A 17,664-nucleotide genomic window follows, 5' to 3' on the forward strand; every position below is an offset into this window, starting at 1 on the left:
AATTTCATTGATTTTGAGGTCCGGACTGTACAAAACAAACACTCTAAAATAGACATCAGACATTCATTCACTCGCTTACACGAATGACTAATGACTTTAAAGGACATGTACATGGTTATAATGAATCCTTTTGCTTGAGTATTATTCAATGCAAAACATCTACTTGGAATTGATTTTTTTTACATTGTAGTATTGGTACTTGGAGTATTTGATTACTTTTTCCACAGTTGCACACTGCGTCTGTAATTTATGAAAAGGGAAAGCTTGGCAGACAAAGAAACAGTAAGTAAATTACAAACGGTCATTTTGTGGCTACATTTATTAATACGAACAGCATCAGGCTGAACCAGTGACCTGCCTTACATTTAGAATGAGTAACCTTTATTAAAAGTAGTTCTGCCAAAGCAGGATGGAGACAGTGAAAGCATTATAGCTGCTGGTCCTGCCGTGCTCTGGATAACAGGCTTCAGCCGTGATAATGACCGGGGACAGTCGGCCAGCCCAAACCAAAAAAGAGGGTTTCCATGGTGCTGGTGAAACCAGAACCTCAAACACAGGGAATCACGTCTCTGGTTGTGAGTAATACGGGCTTCAAGCAGCTGGAGGGTTTCTCAGCTGTGTGGAGATTTAGCAGATTTGGTATATGTGAGTGAAAGTGAAATGACTCCAGTCTGGTCTGTCCAGTCAGAAATAATCAGGGTCGTAAATGGAGTCATACTCAGAATGAAACCAGTAGAGAAACTGCAGTAAGTTGTTAGATTTTAGAATTAGTCTTAAAATAAGTCTTTAAATACCTAACCTACATGAAAGAAAGTATTTTACTATATTATTATTTATTAACTCTCTTATTCTGAAGCTGGAATGTTGTTTGGTGATTAATTGGCTACTTATGTGAAGATTTACGGTTTTCTCGTAAACTCTTTGGACGAATCAAGCTGTGAACTTGCTTCTCTCACACGTCTGATTTCACATTTAACAAACAAGATGTGACACATTAATAAGGGAAGTGAAGCTGGTGGACAGATTTCTTTTACCTAGAAAGAGTAAACTGCTTTGTGGTTCAAGCTTCATAATAAGTGTGCAAGAGTCTTAAAGGGTTAATCCTATCACATAATTGATTAACAAAGGAAATAATAGATGCACCCCTGCTTTGGTTTGACAATAAACCTGTAGTCTCCATTCACATCTCATTGTTTTCTCCTTGTAACACGAACCAACCGGAACATGAGAGCAAACTATGGCATTTTCAGCAGGGACACAAACACAATGTGCACGCTGGTCTTATCTTCTTCATACATCTCAAAGCCTTTTCCATGACCTAAGCCAAAGTGAACATATGATACGGCCTTATCGCGCATCACACACAGACGGCCTATTGTGGCGGGTCGTAAACCTTCCACCATTAGCATACAGCTGTGAGGCCGAGTCCCAGAGTTCCAGCTTATGAATCAATATTCGTGTCCGATAAAAGGATTGCCAGTAAAGAGAAAGGGACGGTTGGCAGGAAGGTAAACAGGAGACGCTGCCGCTGCCTCGAGAGACGTCAACCGAAGTGAGTGTTGAGCACCGCCGCCGCCAGAGTTTAACGAGCCTGCAGCTGCTCCGCGACGAGATGAAGTGCTGGAGGCCGTGCAGCTGCAGAACCCACCGTCTGTCTGCCGCGCATTCCCCTGAGAATGACCCCCGGCTCGCCACAAAAGAAACAAAACCCACTTCTTTCTCCTCATCTCACCCGACAGGAGGGTCCGGCCTCTCCCTCTCCCCCCCTCTCTCTCACCCTGCCCCTCCGCAAGTCATTCACTTTCCTAGATATCTCTCTTTCATTCCGAGGGATGGTACGTTCCAACCCGACAGTCAGCCCTCTATTGATAGAGGGAACAAGTGTAGGGTGCAGGCTTTGTTCCTGCCTGGACCCCACCCTGCTGGTTTCCTAGTAAACAGTGGGCTTACAGAGCTGTTGTTGGAGGAAGATGTACCCCCCGGGAGAGGCTCATCTCCGGGAGCCACAGGGGAGGGTGGGGTGGGGGGGGACCAGACAGGCAAAGAGCAGCAGAGAGGAGAAAGTACGGGTGATTAGCTCCAGTGCTGCCTAATCTAATCAGCTCATGCATGGCCGGCCCACAGCGTGGAAGGGAGGCGAGGGGCCGAGTACCGGCCAGCAAGGTTTGGGTCGAGTATCATTCTGAGGTCCATGGAGGATTCAGAGAGATGATTCGGCACAAACACAGGTCACATGGGTAAGGTCATCACCGCAAAGCACTCCGGAGTAGGGCTGGGCAATCGAAAATGTTTCGAACCGAAGTTCTTACCAACTTAATCTTGCTCGGGTCGGTTAATACTTTCCCCAATGAGTGCATTCAAGAACAGTCGGATTTCCACTACGTTCATGCAGTGCCAGCTCCCCCTCTGATCTGGCTAGCCCTGGGTTTTTCCTTCCTCATACGTCGTTTGCCCCGGAAGTTGAAGAAGTGTTACAAATCATATCTTGAAATGTGAGCATTTACTCTTTTCCTTGCAATAATACTTTATTTAATTGAGTATCTGTTGCTGAGGCCTTCTAGAGAATAATTTTCTTAGATGGACCTGGTGAAGAGGTGAGGCCACTAGATGTTAGGGCTGCAAAACGCACTATAGAGTCATTAGAGCAGGTCGTGCATTGGTCTACAGCGAGGATCGATAGTAATAATTAGGGATGGGCATAATTAATCGACGATCGATTAATTGATCATAAAGAATTTCGTCGAGGACATTATTTTGTCTTCGACGAAATTCTGTTGTGTTCACTGCCAACACTGCGAAGCTATACGTCTCCATGAGTGCATGAGTAGGAGGTCGGGATATCCGAGTTGCCTGAACGCAGCACATTGATGACGTTAGCAGCTGTAGGAAGCAGCCCGGAGTTATTCTCTACAAGCCCCGCTGCCGCTGGGGGAGCGGCGGCTGGCCGCTGGGAGCTAGATGGATTTGACGGTTCTTGACGTCTCAGTCCGGTTGTTGTCATGTCATCAATCCCGGAACCTCACCCAGACCCGGGTCTCTCCGGGTTCCCTTCCCCGTAGACTGAGGGTCCGTGTGCGGACATGAAGCCGAGCTCCGCAGCTAGCCGCCGCAGTTAGCGGTGGCTAGCGTCCGGAGCTAGCCTCCGCTAGCTCCGGACGCTAGCCTCTTCGGACCCGGACAGGGCCGGGTCTGGTGGAGGGGTTCCGAGAGTGAGAACGTGACAACAACCAGAGTAGGAGGTCGAGGGCCGCGGAGTCCAGCTAGCTCTCAGCGGCTAGCTGCTCTCTCAGCGGGGCTGAAGTGTACAGCAGCGCAGATTTTCAAGTGTAACCATTGAACGATCCCGTTTAACTGCCACAAGAGTTGTTCATCTTGTAATAAAGACCTCAATGAGGAAACACGCTGTGTTTTTTCTATTTTCACTGCATTTTAACAGTCTATAAATAGTGAATTTTAACATAAAAATATTAATGATTAATCGAAAATTCGTCATTAACTCTTCCGACGATCGATTAAGACAATTTAATCGAATGCCCATCCCTAGTAATAATAGTTAGTCTGTCCGTGCAACCCACTGTTGTCCAATCAGTTAACTAGGTTTTTATGAAATCTAGTGAGAAGGCTGCAGAGCAGATAATGACACCAAAACATCTGAGAGGGAATATGTGAGAACTTTTAGATAAATACTTGCAGGTTAAGAGGTTGATGCTGTTCAGTAACACTAAACAAAAAACTAAACAAAAAGGAAAAAAAAGTTTATAATACAGGTTATTATACGTGTGTTGCGTTTTACTTCATTTGAGCTAATTACAGGGTCAGATACAAGTTATTTCGAAGTTTTTTTTTATATTCCCTATAGCAGACAACAAGATAACGCCTCTATGACGTCTTCCTCTTCCTTTGGGTTTTGCAGACTTTGGAAACTGAGCCCGTTTCTGAAGCGTTTCTATAAAACAGAGACCAACACGGACACACGGCTGCTTTTCATTCTCTCTGGAGTACTCCCTCTACAAGCTTGGAATTGAGAGCCCTCATAACGTCATGTGACCCAGTTAAGATATGTCTGAATTTTAAGACTTGTCTTCCCCACATTACGTCAATTTTATAGCCAAATAAACAATCTTCAGGGTAAAAGGGGGCGTACGGACAAAAAAAAGAAACTCTGTAGTGTGTTGGTTTCATTAGAGAACTTCCCGGATGCTCCTGTTGAAAGCTTTATGGACCGCTCGCTGAGAGACCAAAAAATATATATATATCGTGGGGTGAATCAGAGACTGAAGAAAAAAGAGCTGATTGTCAAAAACAGATGTTGCTGTTCCGTGTACAAGTGCAACAGTTACAGTAGTCTGAAGAAATATGGTACAAATAAACCAGCCTTGTTACCAGGGCCATGGACAATGGAGGAAATCCGGAGTGCTGCGACAAACTGTATTCCAGATGTTGGTCGCAGCCGGCCGGAGTCATCTGGCTTAACCTCTGACACAGGAGCAGCAGTTCAATTAGTGGATTTCACACTCAGGTCACAGATTCACTCCGGTCCCTTCTTGGGTTTCCAACACACACTGATAGTGCCCAGGTCTGATTTCCATCAGCAGACCTCTCGGCGATATTTACACTCACAGACGCATAAAAGAGAAGTGTTTATGTAGGCTCCAAATGTGCAGAAGAGATGTAGATCAAATAAAGTCGTCATTCCAGGAAAAATATGCTGACCAGTCCCATAAACTACAGCCAGGATGTTGGATTAATGACAAAAGCACAGCCATCAAAGCTCAGAGAAGCACGGCGGGCAGATGATGTGGTCTGCATGAATGGGTTAGCAGTGAAACTTTTTTATTTCATTATTTATTTATTTTTACACTCAAAGTATCACCAGCTGCTTCATCGGCACCGGGCAAAAAAGAGTGACTGGCAAGTTTGTTTTTTTTCCATGCTTTGAAAGGGTTTACCATTCTGTTTAGGGAAATGGGAGGAAAAAAAAAAAAAAAAAAAAAAGATTAAAGTAGTTTTCCAAAGCATCTGCGCCGCCGTGCTGCCAAGAGAGAGAAACTCAAGTATTTTGGCTTTTCCTGTGGCCTACACGGAGGAGAGAGAGAGAGCGTTCGGCGGGATCGTAATGAAGGAAGCCCAGAGTTCTTTAATGGGCCAAACACGGAACCCTGAGGGACCACGTGCACTGGCACATGACTTGAAACCACTGGCAATCCCTGACAGTGGACTCCAACTGACCGCCATCTTTAATGCTAGTTGCTCATTCACTGATGACTTCTAAAGCTCACTTGTGCTAACTTTAAAAAAAGGAGAAATTACATGGAAATGGTTTCGGCTGATTGCAGAATATCGACTCACGGCAGAGACCGTACGGAGGCCACACTGCAACTTGCACATTTGGAAATAAGGCGACGATGATGCACTTCAATGCGACGTTTTAGCACGTTCAGATTTACAACGTTAAACTGCAGAGATCCGAAGCGACACCAGCAGTGGTCGTCCACAGGCAGCGAGAGCAACATCCATGTGGAAAAAGACAGATCACATGGCTCGGATGTTTCCTACCACAATAAATCAGTGACTGAGGTTTGGAACAACAGCACTACATCTCTCATGAACACTGTCTATTAAATCGCTGCAATAAAGCATCACATGTGGAAAAAAGAAGAATCACAGCTTGCTGGGAAACACATGGAGGAAAAGAAAAGTGGGGCTGTCCCGAGGCAGAAGACATGACACAATGATTGAGTTTGGTTACACAGCGGTAAAGACCTCATATGTGTATATGAAAGAGCTGTGCCCTCGGGAGACCTTTCTGTTTCACACACAAACACCGGTTTACAGGCCGGACCAGTTCTCGTGTTTACCGTTGAAACACAACACGGTAAACAGGATAACAATCTGTGTCGCACTTTGTCAAGACCACTGACTGACTTCACCTCCACCTCACAATAGCAGAGGCAACCTTAGACCTCCGGTGCGTCCAATGATGCATACGGGAAATCAGCAGGTGTTTGGGTGTCATGATGCACTCAATGGGGATTTTTTTTTGGAGCCAAGAGAACCAATCGACCATCTCATGCCAGAAAATCAGTTACGAGAAGATCTAGGTTGGAGTATTTATTGATTTGACAGTGCCAGCTGTATAAAGAAAGACATCTGAAAACATTAGCCTCTTCTCTCAGACTTCTTCTTTTTACCTTTTTGTGTCAGTTCATCGGCAAAACAAGATATGAAGTCCCTCATGAGTCTCTTTCCCATCTTGAGTAACACATTAACAGTGAACCAATGCACAAAGAATAACAACATAGATAAATCCAAGAGAGGAAATGGGTTTGTAGGTTGTTAGGGTTACAACTGATGATTATTGTCATAAGAGGTGAAAATCCAGATGTTTTCATTAAGTCATTGTGTGTAAACATCCAAAACTGATCTTGGTTAAACATCTGAAATGTGAAAACGTGCTGCTTTCTCAAGTTTGTTGGACAAAAAACACAACTAAGAAGACACGAGTGCAATTTCAGAAAGCTATTTCTAACACTTGAAGAATTGTCACCCAGTTCAAACTACATTAATGGAGGAATTCGACTTCCACAGCTCACTGTTGATACACCCGGCCCTCGGTGACACGCTGGGCTCAGTGCCTGGCAAAGCATCAGTCTGCTCGGCTTCCCTGCCACGAGTTGTCCTCCACAGCCCGGAGAGAAGCAATGTGGAGGAACTTGGGCGGAAGCCACGAAAGATCCATGTGGGAGTTTTCGCAACAAAGACGTGTTTCATAAAAGAGAGCATCTCTCTGTGCTGTTAGTTTAGAAACCAGAGGAGATTCCAGGGACAGTTACTTACGTGGAGCTGCGCAGCGACGCCTCTGAGCTCCGGCGAGTGGAAGGATCTTCCTGCGTCTTTTTACGCAGCGTAAAAAGTTCAACTGCGGGACTCGCTCCTGACTTGGTTTCGTTTGCTTTTGTCCTGCTCCTCCGCCGCCGCCTCCGCCGCTCAGTGTCTCCTCTTCATCCTCCACGTTTTCTCCGGGACCACAGAAGAATGAATGGCTGGCTCCGGCCCCCTCCCTCCCTCCTCCCTCAGCTCCTCCTGCCCCAGACAGACTACCGTTGGGATGGGAGTGTCTCCTCCGGCAGCTCCCTCCCCCATCCACCAGTCACTGGCTCTCTGCAGCTCCCACTGCTCCCACTGCTCCCAGGACAAGGCTACATGATGCATTTCATTCATGACACTATGTGAGATCTCCCATCATGTGGATGGACAACACTGGGATGTGGTGGATAACAAGTGGGCCTCCAAATTTGTGCTATTTGAGAAAATAGTTCATGCTTCTCTTCAAGTATCTAACATGTGCAATTTAAGTGGTCACAAGACTTAACACACAAAACATAACCTTCAACGCATGATTTTATTTTTATTAAACTACAGTCAGAGTAGTATGAATCAGTTAAAAAACTGCTTAAAAGGCATCCAAATGAAACATTGTAATATAAAAAAAAAACATAAAAACACAAAGTGCTGCACAACAAGAATATTAATAGTTCAAACAAATAATGGTTATAATAAAGATAAAAAAAACAAATATTCAGGAAAATGCCTTCTGAAAAAAGTAGGTTTTAAGCTCAGGCTTACAAGAAATAGCCTCTATTTCCTAATATAATCTTCAAACATATGGGACTACTTTCTGCATAACGTAGAGTTTTGCTTTGCATGAACTGAAAATAATTTTGCTGTAAGTTTGGAAGCACCACTTTTATCCTAAATTGATTATTTTTAATATTTTAGTTAAGTTTACGCCAATAAAGCAACAACTTCTTCCACTGTTGCAAATGTGTTGTCCATTTTCAGAGGAATTGAAGAAGCTGCCTGAGGGTAATAGCTGATTTCCCATAGTGGCGTGCAGACTCTCTGAATGGATCCCATTCAAGCATCATGGGAATAACTTTGATTTCAAAGCTCCCTGGGTGTAGCTTAAGTGGAGCAGTGACTTTTCTAATTATAGATTAAGCCTCCTCCCTTGCTCAACCAAAAAGAAAGGGAGACAAATTTTAAAAAGTGGTAAAAACTTTTTCTGCGGAAAGAATGTATAGTTTACCAATAAAGGGTTGATCCTGATGCTTGGATGAACAAAATAAGTCAACAATACAGGGTTGGATTTTCACCAATATTACTTGGGAGCTTGATTGACTTTTGGAGCTGACGGGTCAAAGGTCAAGGTTTACAAAAATATCTTCCAAAAGCACATTTTCAAAAATATCCAAATGTTTTTGTCAAGCACATTTCAGGGAACAGGGAAACAGTGTAAAGATCTTAGACCTGGAGTGATATGATCCACCATCTTAGTGTCAGTGTCGACTCGAGCAGCAGCATTTGAATTAGCTCCAGCTTTCTTGTGAACACAATATTACAATAGTCAAGTCGGCTGAAGATAAATGCAAATTTTTCCAAATCCCGCTGAGACATAAATCCTTTAATCCTAGATATGTCCTTAAAGTGGTAATAAGATCACTTCGTAATTGTGTTAATGTGGCTGTTAAAGTTAAGATTAACCTCATACTGATCAGGAATTCCTTCCCTATCATGTGATATCACCAGAATTACATCATCGTGACTTATTTTTGATCAACAGCTTGTATAGATTAACCAATCATTCCTCGGCATATGGTATGAATTATGTCATTATGAATTGGCTTTATTACAATATAAAAAAGTTATTGTGGCCTGAGTGGGGTGAACACTGGGTGTGCACTGGGGATGCATCGGCCGTCAGATGTTTCTCATTCTCACTGTTCTGTGTTTTGAAAAACACATGCAGACACAAATGCATTAGGTAATTTAATAAGAAATTAACATTTGTCACATGTATGGATTCCCACAGTCCTTGTTGTAAAAATAAACTATCCACACAGCAGAACATGAACATTTGTGCACATCTGAATCTCTGTGGATCTGAGTCTTAACCTTCTCTTGGAGGCTAACAGCTGAGCCAAAGACCCTCAGCCGACAGCAGTCACTGCAGATTGCTCACATTCTGAAGGCTAAGTCAGGTCCAACATGTCAGCGTCCATGCTACACAGCAGAAAGACATACTTTGCATTATTTCCGGATGTGTGTCTATGAATGCACCCACTCCCAGTCTGAAGTCTTCTACTGTTGCAGAGTCCAGTTGAAATATAAGTCACCTGTTTGCAGTAGATAGGGTGACGTGGTGCAGTTGGCAGAACAGGAAAAAGTGTGAAACAAAACCTTTTGTATATTCATGTACGGTTTCCACGACAGCGTGAATGGTCTATTTTGAGAGTGTTGTGTCTAGTAAGGAAACAACTGGTGCCAGGACCTCAGTGCCCTCTTATTTGTGCTCCTTGGTCAGTAAAATGAGACCTGAACGGAGAGAAAACACAAAGGCAGTGGCATGACTTGGGTTGGCGAGTTCCTTGCTAAACAGCTCTGCAGTTATTGACAATAATAACAGGCCTGATGTTATCCATCCAGCTCCTCATTGTGAGGATCAGCGTTACTCCCGGTGACGTCTGCTTTGATTGTCAGACTTAAACAACAGGCCGCAGTAGAACAACCTCACTAACCTCGAGCAAACGACTGATTGTTTCCAAAAATGAGTCACAAGATTTATAGTTTATCTGAGATCTGAATGGACTTGAGGTCTCTGTAGTCAGTGTTTCAATTACATATACAGGAACTTTGTTTAGATAAACACAGAGACAAAAAGGGGAAGCCAGTTGAAAGTGGTGATGGAGCTTTCATATTCATTATTTCCTAAGTTTTCCCATCAGATGTGTGTATAAATACACTTTTTAGAACCTTGCAATATATTTATATTATTTATGGCTGTACATTTTAGTGCAGCTTTTGTTGATTGAAAAATTATTAGTCTAGAGAGCTAAAGAGAAAGAAAAAACAGCTGATAGCTAGGGGACAAGATGAAAGCAGAGATTCGGAAAATCAGCACAAATCCGGTAAGAAATGGTTGCTTCTCTGCAGATTTTGCATTAAAAACTGATCTGGAACAAAGATGAGGATTTGACACAGTTCTAAGTAACAGTGTAATTATTTAGTATGTATGGTTTATCAATGAAGAATGTATTAGGTATTGATTCTGTAACAAATGCATAAGTATGTTGAAAGAAGGTGAGGGAGCTTTAGAAATGTGTTACATAGTAAATACTGAATATTTACCAGACATTCACAGCATATAGGCAACAAAATGATTTAAGTCCAAAACAAGATAATTTACAAAAAGATATTACATTGCCAAACATTTTTATTTACAGAGTACTTCGTTTTAATATTTTTTGTAGTGTACACAGTTACTAAGCCTGGATAGAAAGATATTTTTAGCTGTTTCTAGACTCAGGTTGATGTTTTAAAAATGATATAAAAAACAGAGGAATAGAGAAGTAGTTGTGGTTTTCTCTAGTCCAAAGATCAAAACGGAGGTTTACGAAGAACCTACAAGAGCTTTTCTGTTAAGTTATATCATCACAGAGGTGTTTCTGTCATTTGGACTATTTATATCCGTGATGATTCTTTAAACTACACAAACACCTCTGTCTGACGCAACACACTTTAACATCACCATGATCTGCATCCTCCGAAACGGTCAAACAGGGAAATCAACACCTTTGAAAGGTTTTCAGGAAAAAAATCCACTGTCGGCTTCATGGTATAAGGAGCATCATGAGCTTATTTTGCCTAATGAAATGACAGAGTGTGTAAGAGTTCACATCTGCCAACTTTATAATCCTTCTTATACATGTAAATGCATACATGATAAAAATTCAATAATGTTTTATATAAAAAAAACACAGGCTCATTCTGCATAATTTATTTGTACATAAGTATTTGTACTTTTAATTAGTCAAGTTAGATTTTTCTGATACTTGTGTACTTTTACTTCAATAAATGATGTCTCCGTGCAGCAGCTCATCAGCTTCATTGAATGTGATCTGCCCAACTTACAGTCATGCTCTGTGGTGGTCTCCCTGCTCAGTGAGGGACTGTTAAGGGTTTTTCTTTTTTCTTTTTGTCAGGCGCGATGAGCTGTCGGATTTCCCCCCTTCCAGGCTCAAGGTTCAACACATTCCTGGCTGCACTGGTCAGTATGATTTTAATCTGTTTTCACAGGCAGGGCAGCACACACAGACAAGACACAATCTCGTTTGGAATTCCAGTCCCTCTTTGCCACTAGAGACCTTCAACTACACCACAGAAGGGAATCAAGGGGAGGTGGCATCCATTTCTGTGTCCCACATGTGCTCACCGTCAAAACATCTGGGCCTCTATTTGTCAAACCCAATTTGTGGGAAATCTATAGAAGTTATTAACCAGGGGAAATAAAAACAGTTCATGTTTAAACAGAGATTATATATACGGAAATGCTTCTCTTTGTAGAAGAGAGGACAAATGTGTCAGATTTATTTTGTGATGGATTGTTTACACCATACATATGATTCATTAAAAAAAAACAAGATAAAGTGGTGTAAGTACTCTTAAATGTACAAACTGAAATAGTGCAGAATCTATCTTACTCTTAACTAAACTGCTTTTGTTAATGTATTATCATCAATACATAAACAAACTATCGTCTTTATATTAAAATAACTTAATTAAATTAACGTTTTTAATGATAACATTTGTCAGTAAAGTGAAGGGATCTTTCATTAAAGCCCAAAATCTGACTTTTAGCTTTTTTAATAGATACGAGCTGTGAGCATCATGCAGCCAGCTAGTCATATCTTGACACTGTCATATCTTTCCTCGGAGGCCAACACTTCTGTGTCACAGCTGAGAAAACAAGACGTGAGGGTCAGGGCGACGTCAGGGCCGCTGTTGATTCAGCAGAGGAGAGTGTTTGTCACTCTCTGTGAGGCTGACTTCACGGACCGGTCTAAGTGCAGGATCAAGTGTGAAAAACACACCGAAACCACTTTGAAAAGTATGAGGAGGAGACAAGTAGTGGCAACGCCAAGGTTGGCCACTCATTATGACAAGGAAGGGAGGGGGGGGCCTCAGTAAGAAGTGCTTTCTCAGAAACAGAGAATAATCGTGCGGTCCACTGGTAGTCCTCCATTACCGAAATCCCACTTTAAATTCAATATCATAGCAGCCGGTGTAGAAAATGATCATATACACTTGTGAACATGGTTGTAATGTCATTTCCTGTTAAATCAGAGACCAGCTTTTCTTAAAAAGCAAGTAAATATATGAACAGCTTACCAACCAGGCCCAACAGTCTCCATGTGAACCCTTCCAATTCATCCAAATTCACTAAATCCAGATTCTTGTTTGGATCTTCACCCAATTACATACATGGACTGTTTACCTGCAGGCAACCAAAGCCTTCTCAAACCTGATTCCTCAAACTAGTAATGGAAACCAGAACACTTCCCTCGCCCCCAGATTCTGCATATTCTGATTAAACCTTAATTAGGCTATCCCATCTGTGTGTGTGTGTGTGAGGAAGAGGAACAGTAAAGATGATGAAGCTTGTGTTTTCTCTCTATGTGAAGTTGAACACAATCATACACACCATTTCTATTATTTCTATTTAAATAATAAATTTGTTATTGCATCCCAATTGGTCTCTAACTCTCCTTTCCAGTTGTTGTGAGCGGCAAAAGTAAATTAACACATTAATTAAAATCTGATTTCTTTTTTTTGCATTGAAATACATCCAAAAATAACATTGAATACAGGAGTCCAACTCATTTCATTAAATATTTTGCTCAAGCTTTAACTGGAACAGAAGTAAAAGAATAATGGAAAAACTGGAAAACAAACACTGTGCTGAGCTTTAATCTTCTTGAAGCTGTGCCTAACAAAACACACTAGACGGCACCAAGTACATACTGATTTCAAACTTTTGTGAACAAAAAATCAAATACAATAAAAATTATAACAATATCCATATCATTAATATTTCTGCTTAGGACATGTTCGCTTTAGCTTCAGGCTTTGACCATGATATAATGAAGTGGCATTCACAACAGTAAATTAATTATTATCTATTTATCATGTAAAAGCAACTCTTTAACAAGGATTGCTCAACCCTGGAAAGTACCAACTAGAAAAATACAATTTCTAAAATTTCTAGGACTGCAAAGCAGCACTGAGCGGGCCCGAGCACATGCATTTTGAAGAGTTGCATTTTATTCCATTGAAAAGATTTGTTAACTTTTCTGGAAACTTTTAAAAACATGTATCTTACAACCTGTGCTGTTGTGAGCTGAATGTGACAGTTCCCAGTTCAACTATTACCTTTCAAATTTGATAACACAGATAACAACTCCCAACCAGCTCCTCCCCGTCAGGATATGGCTGTGTCTCCTCCCTTCACAGGTGTGTAAGTGTAAGAACCAGTGAACAACAAGCTGTGAACTGTGGGAGCTGAGTCACTGCAGGGAGTGAACGCGAGAGGGAGGAGCAGAGACCTGTTTCTGTTCAGAGGAAGTGAAACTGTTCTACAGTCACTGGCAGCAGCTGAAATGGCGCAGCAAGAAAATCAACTGGACAGAGATAGATTCTGCTGTTCGATCTGTCTGGATCCACTGAAGGATCCGGTGACTACTGGCTGTGGACACAGCTACTGTAAGAGCTGTATTAACACCCACTGGGACAAAGGGGATTTGAGAGGAATCTACAGCTGTCCTCAGTGTAGACAGACCTTCACACCAAGGCCTGTCCTGGTGAAAAGCACCGTGTTAGCTGATTTAGTGGAGGAGCTGAAGAAGACTGGACTCCAAGCTGCTCCTGCTGATCACTGCAATGCTGGACCTGAAGATGTGGCCTGTGATGTCTGCAATGGGAGAAAACTGAAAGCTCTCAAGTCCTGTTTGGTTTGTTTGGCCTCTTATTGTGAAAAACACCTCCAGCCTCATCTTCAGTCAGCTCCATTGAAGAAGCACAAGCTGGTGGAGCCCTCGGAGAAGCTCCAGGAGAACATCTGCTCTCGTCACGACGAGGTGATAAAGATGTTCTGCCGCACTGATCAGCAGTGTTTCTGTTATATCTGCTCTGTGGATGAACATAAAGGCCACGACACAGTTACAGCTGCAGTAGAAAGGACTGAGAGGCAGAGAGAGCTCAGGCTGAGGAGACAAACAATCCAGCAGAGAGTCCAGGACACAGAGAAAGACGTGAAGCTGCTTCAACAGGAGGAGAAGGACGTCAATGGCTCTGCTAATAAAGCAGTGGAGAACAGTGAGGAGATCTTCACTGAGCTGATCCGTCTGCTGGAGAAAAGAAGCTCTGATGTGAAGCAGCAGATCAGATCCCAGCAGGAAACTGAAGTGAGTCGAGTCAGAGAGCTTCAGGAGAGACTGGAGCAGGAGATCACTGAGCTGAAGAGGAAAGACCATGAACTGAAGCAGCTCTCAGACACAGAGGATCACAACCAGTTTCTACACAACTACCCCTCACTGTCCCCACTCAGTGAATCTACACACTCATCCAGCATCAGGATCCGTCCTCTGAGGAACTTTGAGGACGTGAAAGCAGCTGTGTCACAGGTCAGAGGTCAACTACAGGACATTCTGAGTGAGACAGAGACAAAGATTTTACAGATTGGGTCTCAAGTTTTACTGCCACAACCAGAGATGAAGAACAGATTCAACTTCTTAAAATATTCACAGGAAATCACACTTGATCCAAACACAGTAAACTAAGATCTGTTATTATCTGAGGTAAACAGAAAAGTAAGATGGACAAGGGAAGATCAGTCTTATTCTAATCACCCAGACAGATTCACTGATAGGCCTCAGGTCCTGAGTAGACAGAGTCTGACTGGACGTTGTTACTGGGAGGTGAAGATGAGGAGAGTAGGAGTTGATGTAGCAGTCACATACAAGAATATCAGCAGAGGAGGACACTTAGGTGAATTTGGATTAAATGATAAATCTTGGTCGTTATTTTGTAATGCAAACAGTTATGTCTTTCAATACAACAGCATTGAGCATTCCACAGAGTCCAGACCACATTCACTCAGCCTCTCTATGCTGGAGTTGGGGTTTATCATGCATCCACAGCTGAGTTCTGTAAACTCAAATAGACTCGAGTCATTAAAAGCAGTGATTTAGACTCGGTGTGTAAATCTTTAACTTCTTGTGTCTCCATGTTTGTTGATCAAAGTTCGTCTTGGTGACGTTTCTGCTCTGCACAGAGATCAGCTGTCTATCAAACACTGACCTTCCTTTATCACACATATTTAGTTCTCACTTTGTAAAGACAGAAATCTATAATTACACTGACATGAATGTGTTTAAAATAACTAATGTTGCTGTTGTTTTCTAAATCAATGTAGAAATCAGGTTGTGTGATGTTTTAGAACCCGTGTTGATCCTGATCCTCATCAATGAGCGGATTATTTATAATTTTCTTTTCCACATGTGAGATGGAGGTGAAACAAACTGACTGTGTGTCTATGAAATCACTGAACAGACTTTACTGGTGTAATCAGTTCATCTTTGAGTCCGAGTGAAGATTTGTGACAATTTTGAAGAAAGTCCCCGGAGGCGGAAAAGATATCGTGTTCCCAAGAATATGACGCGCAGACGGACAAACTGAAGACAAACTTCCACTGGCCACTAGGTGTCTAACATTAAAACTATAAGAAAATGTTGTGACATTATTGTCGGAGGAGAAAAAAACCTGCTGCTCCAAAATCATCTGGAATTTCTCACAGGTCAAAACTATTCATCAGTTAAAGAGTGTTTAAAGTTGATCTGTTAATATAAAACATACCTATATAAACTTTAGAGCTTTTTTTTTATTGTTTTGATATTTGTTTTTATTATGTGTTAATGTTATCAGAGAAAAATACACATGTAACTTAATTCTGTGGAAAATAATAAAACCTTCATGAAGTCGTCAGCTTTTTGTCACCCATTGCTTCTTGGTGGAAAATGAAATATATATACACTACCGTTCAAAAGTTTGGGGTCACCCAGACAATTTCGTGTTTTCCATGAAAACTCACACTTTTATTTATCAAATGACAAGACATTGACAAGGTTAGAAATAATGATTTTTATTTGAAATATTAATTTTGTTCATAAAACTTTGCTTTCGTCAAAGAATGCTCCATTTGCAGCAATTACAGCATTGCAGACCTTTGGCATTCTAGCTGTTAATTTGTTGAGGTAATCTGCAGAAATTTCACCCCACGCTTCCTGAAGCACCTCCCACAAGTTGGATTGGCTTGATGGGTACTACTTGTGTACCATACGGTCAAGCTGCTCCCACAACAGCTCAATGGGGTTGAGATCTGGTGGCCACTCCATAACAGACAACTTACCAGCTGCCTGCTTCTTCCCTAAATAGTTCTTGCATAATTTGGAGGTGTTCTTTGGGTCATTGTCCTGTTGTAGGAGGAAATGGGCTCCAATCAAGCACTGTCCACAGGGTACGGCATGGCGTTGCAAAATGGAGTGATAGCCTTCCTTATATTAAAATCCCTTTTACTTTGTAAAATCTCCCACTTTACCAGCACCAAAGCAGCCCCAGTCCATCACATTACCTCCACCATGCTTGATAGATGGTGTCAGGCACTCTTCCAGCATCTTTCCACCTGTTCTGCGTCTCACAAATGTTCTTCTGTGTGATCCAAACACCTCAAACTTTAATTTGTCTGTCCATAACACTTTTTTCCAATCTTCCTCTGTCTGTGGTCTTTGCCCTCCTGGCAACTAAAAAGCTCATCAGTTTACTTTTTTATTTTAGCATATAGAAATGATAAATTGTGGTTTTGCGTGACAAATTATTTTTTGGCTACATGCAGCGACTGATTTTAAATGTTCATAAGTCCTGTTGAAAAAACCACAAATGGCAAATTTACTTTACTTCAGCTTTTGCAATAATATTTATTAACAACATATAATGCAGCCATTACTGAACTTTAGGAGTGACTTAAAAGCATTTGTTTTGGATTTTCACACAGTGCCTGATTAGTTTGTCTGTCAAATTAAAGCAAATAAACAAATTGCATCTACAAAATCTTATTTAGTTTCTTTTTAAAAGTGTCTGAAAAAACTAAACTAAGTATAAAATGAAATAGAACTAGCATGCATCAAATAGTAGGACAGCTCCATCTACTTTCATTCGGGGATGAGTGATGTTTGTTCTGTCAAGCACAAATCTAAACTACTCCTTTAAGCATCCCTCTCTTTCTGCATATCTAAAGTTTGTTTGTGAAAAGAAGCAGTCACACTCATTACATCCAGCTCAGTTATTTTATCTCCTACTGTACAAAAAGCAAAAAGCAGCTCGGACTAAACCGCGACATTGAAAAACAACCCCACCTCCCTGGCTGCAGCAGTGACAGGTCTGACGACCGGGCCAAAACAAAGAAGAGCCATCTATAAAAGAAACGAGTTTCACTGACACGACGAACCAGCTTATATGTCAAATGGCTTTCAGCTCCACTGTTTTCCCCAGTACCCACCATTGTTGCTGCCTCGCTCGGCCGCCAATCAACTCCCAGAGGCGGGTCAAGGGTCACAGCCCACATTAGGACGGGGCCGCCCTGTCTCTGCAGGGAGCATTTCCTGTGGTAGTCTGCACACTGCTGCCAGTAGGAGGTCAAACACCAAAGGGTCAAAGGTCAAACTGGGAGTATGTATTAAGGGGTTAGGGTTAGAAGTTTGTTTATCCCACTCT

General features: G+C 41.9%; 2 protein-coding genes across 2 annotated transcripts in view; one reads left to right on the forward strand and one right to left on the reverse strand.

Moving 5' to 3' along the window:
- Positions 1-7,014, reverse strand: part of LOC132999889 (LHFPL tetraspan subfamily member 2a protein) — a 43,146-nt gene extending 36,132 nt beyond the window's left edge. The window contains exon 1 of the mRNA XM_061069695.1: positions 6,838-7,014. The gene's annotated coding sequence lies outside the window, so the exon portion shown is untranslated. The remainder of the gene's footprint in view (positions 1-6,837) is intronic.
- Positions 7,015-13,328: 6,314 nt separating this feature from the next.
- Positions 13,329-15,879, forward strand: LOC133003559 (E3 ubiquitin/ISG15 ligase TRIM25-like). The gene has a single exon (XM_061073333.1). The coding sequence runs from the start codon at positions 13,497-13,499 to the stop codon at positions 14,673-14,675; it is 1,179 nt and encodes a 392-aa protein (XP_060929316.1). The 5' UTR covers positions 13,329-13,496; the 3' UTR covers positions 14,676-15,879.
- Positions 15,880-17,664: the final 1,785 nt, after the last annotated feature.

This window comes from Limanda limanda, chromosome 1 (assembly GCF_963576545.1).
Source record: "Limanda limanda chromosome 1, fLimLim1.1, whole genome shotgun sequence".
In the NCBI taxonomy this organism is placed as follows: domain Eukaryota; kingdom Metazoa; phylum Chordata; class Actinopteri; order Pleuronectiformes; family Pleuronectidae; genus Limanda; species Limanda limanda.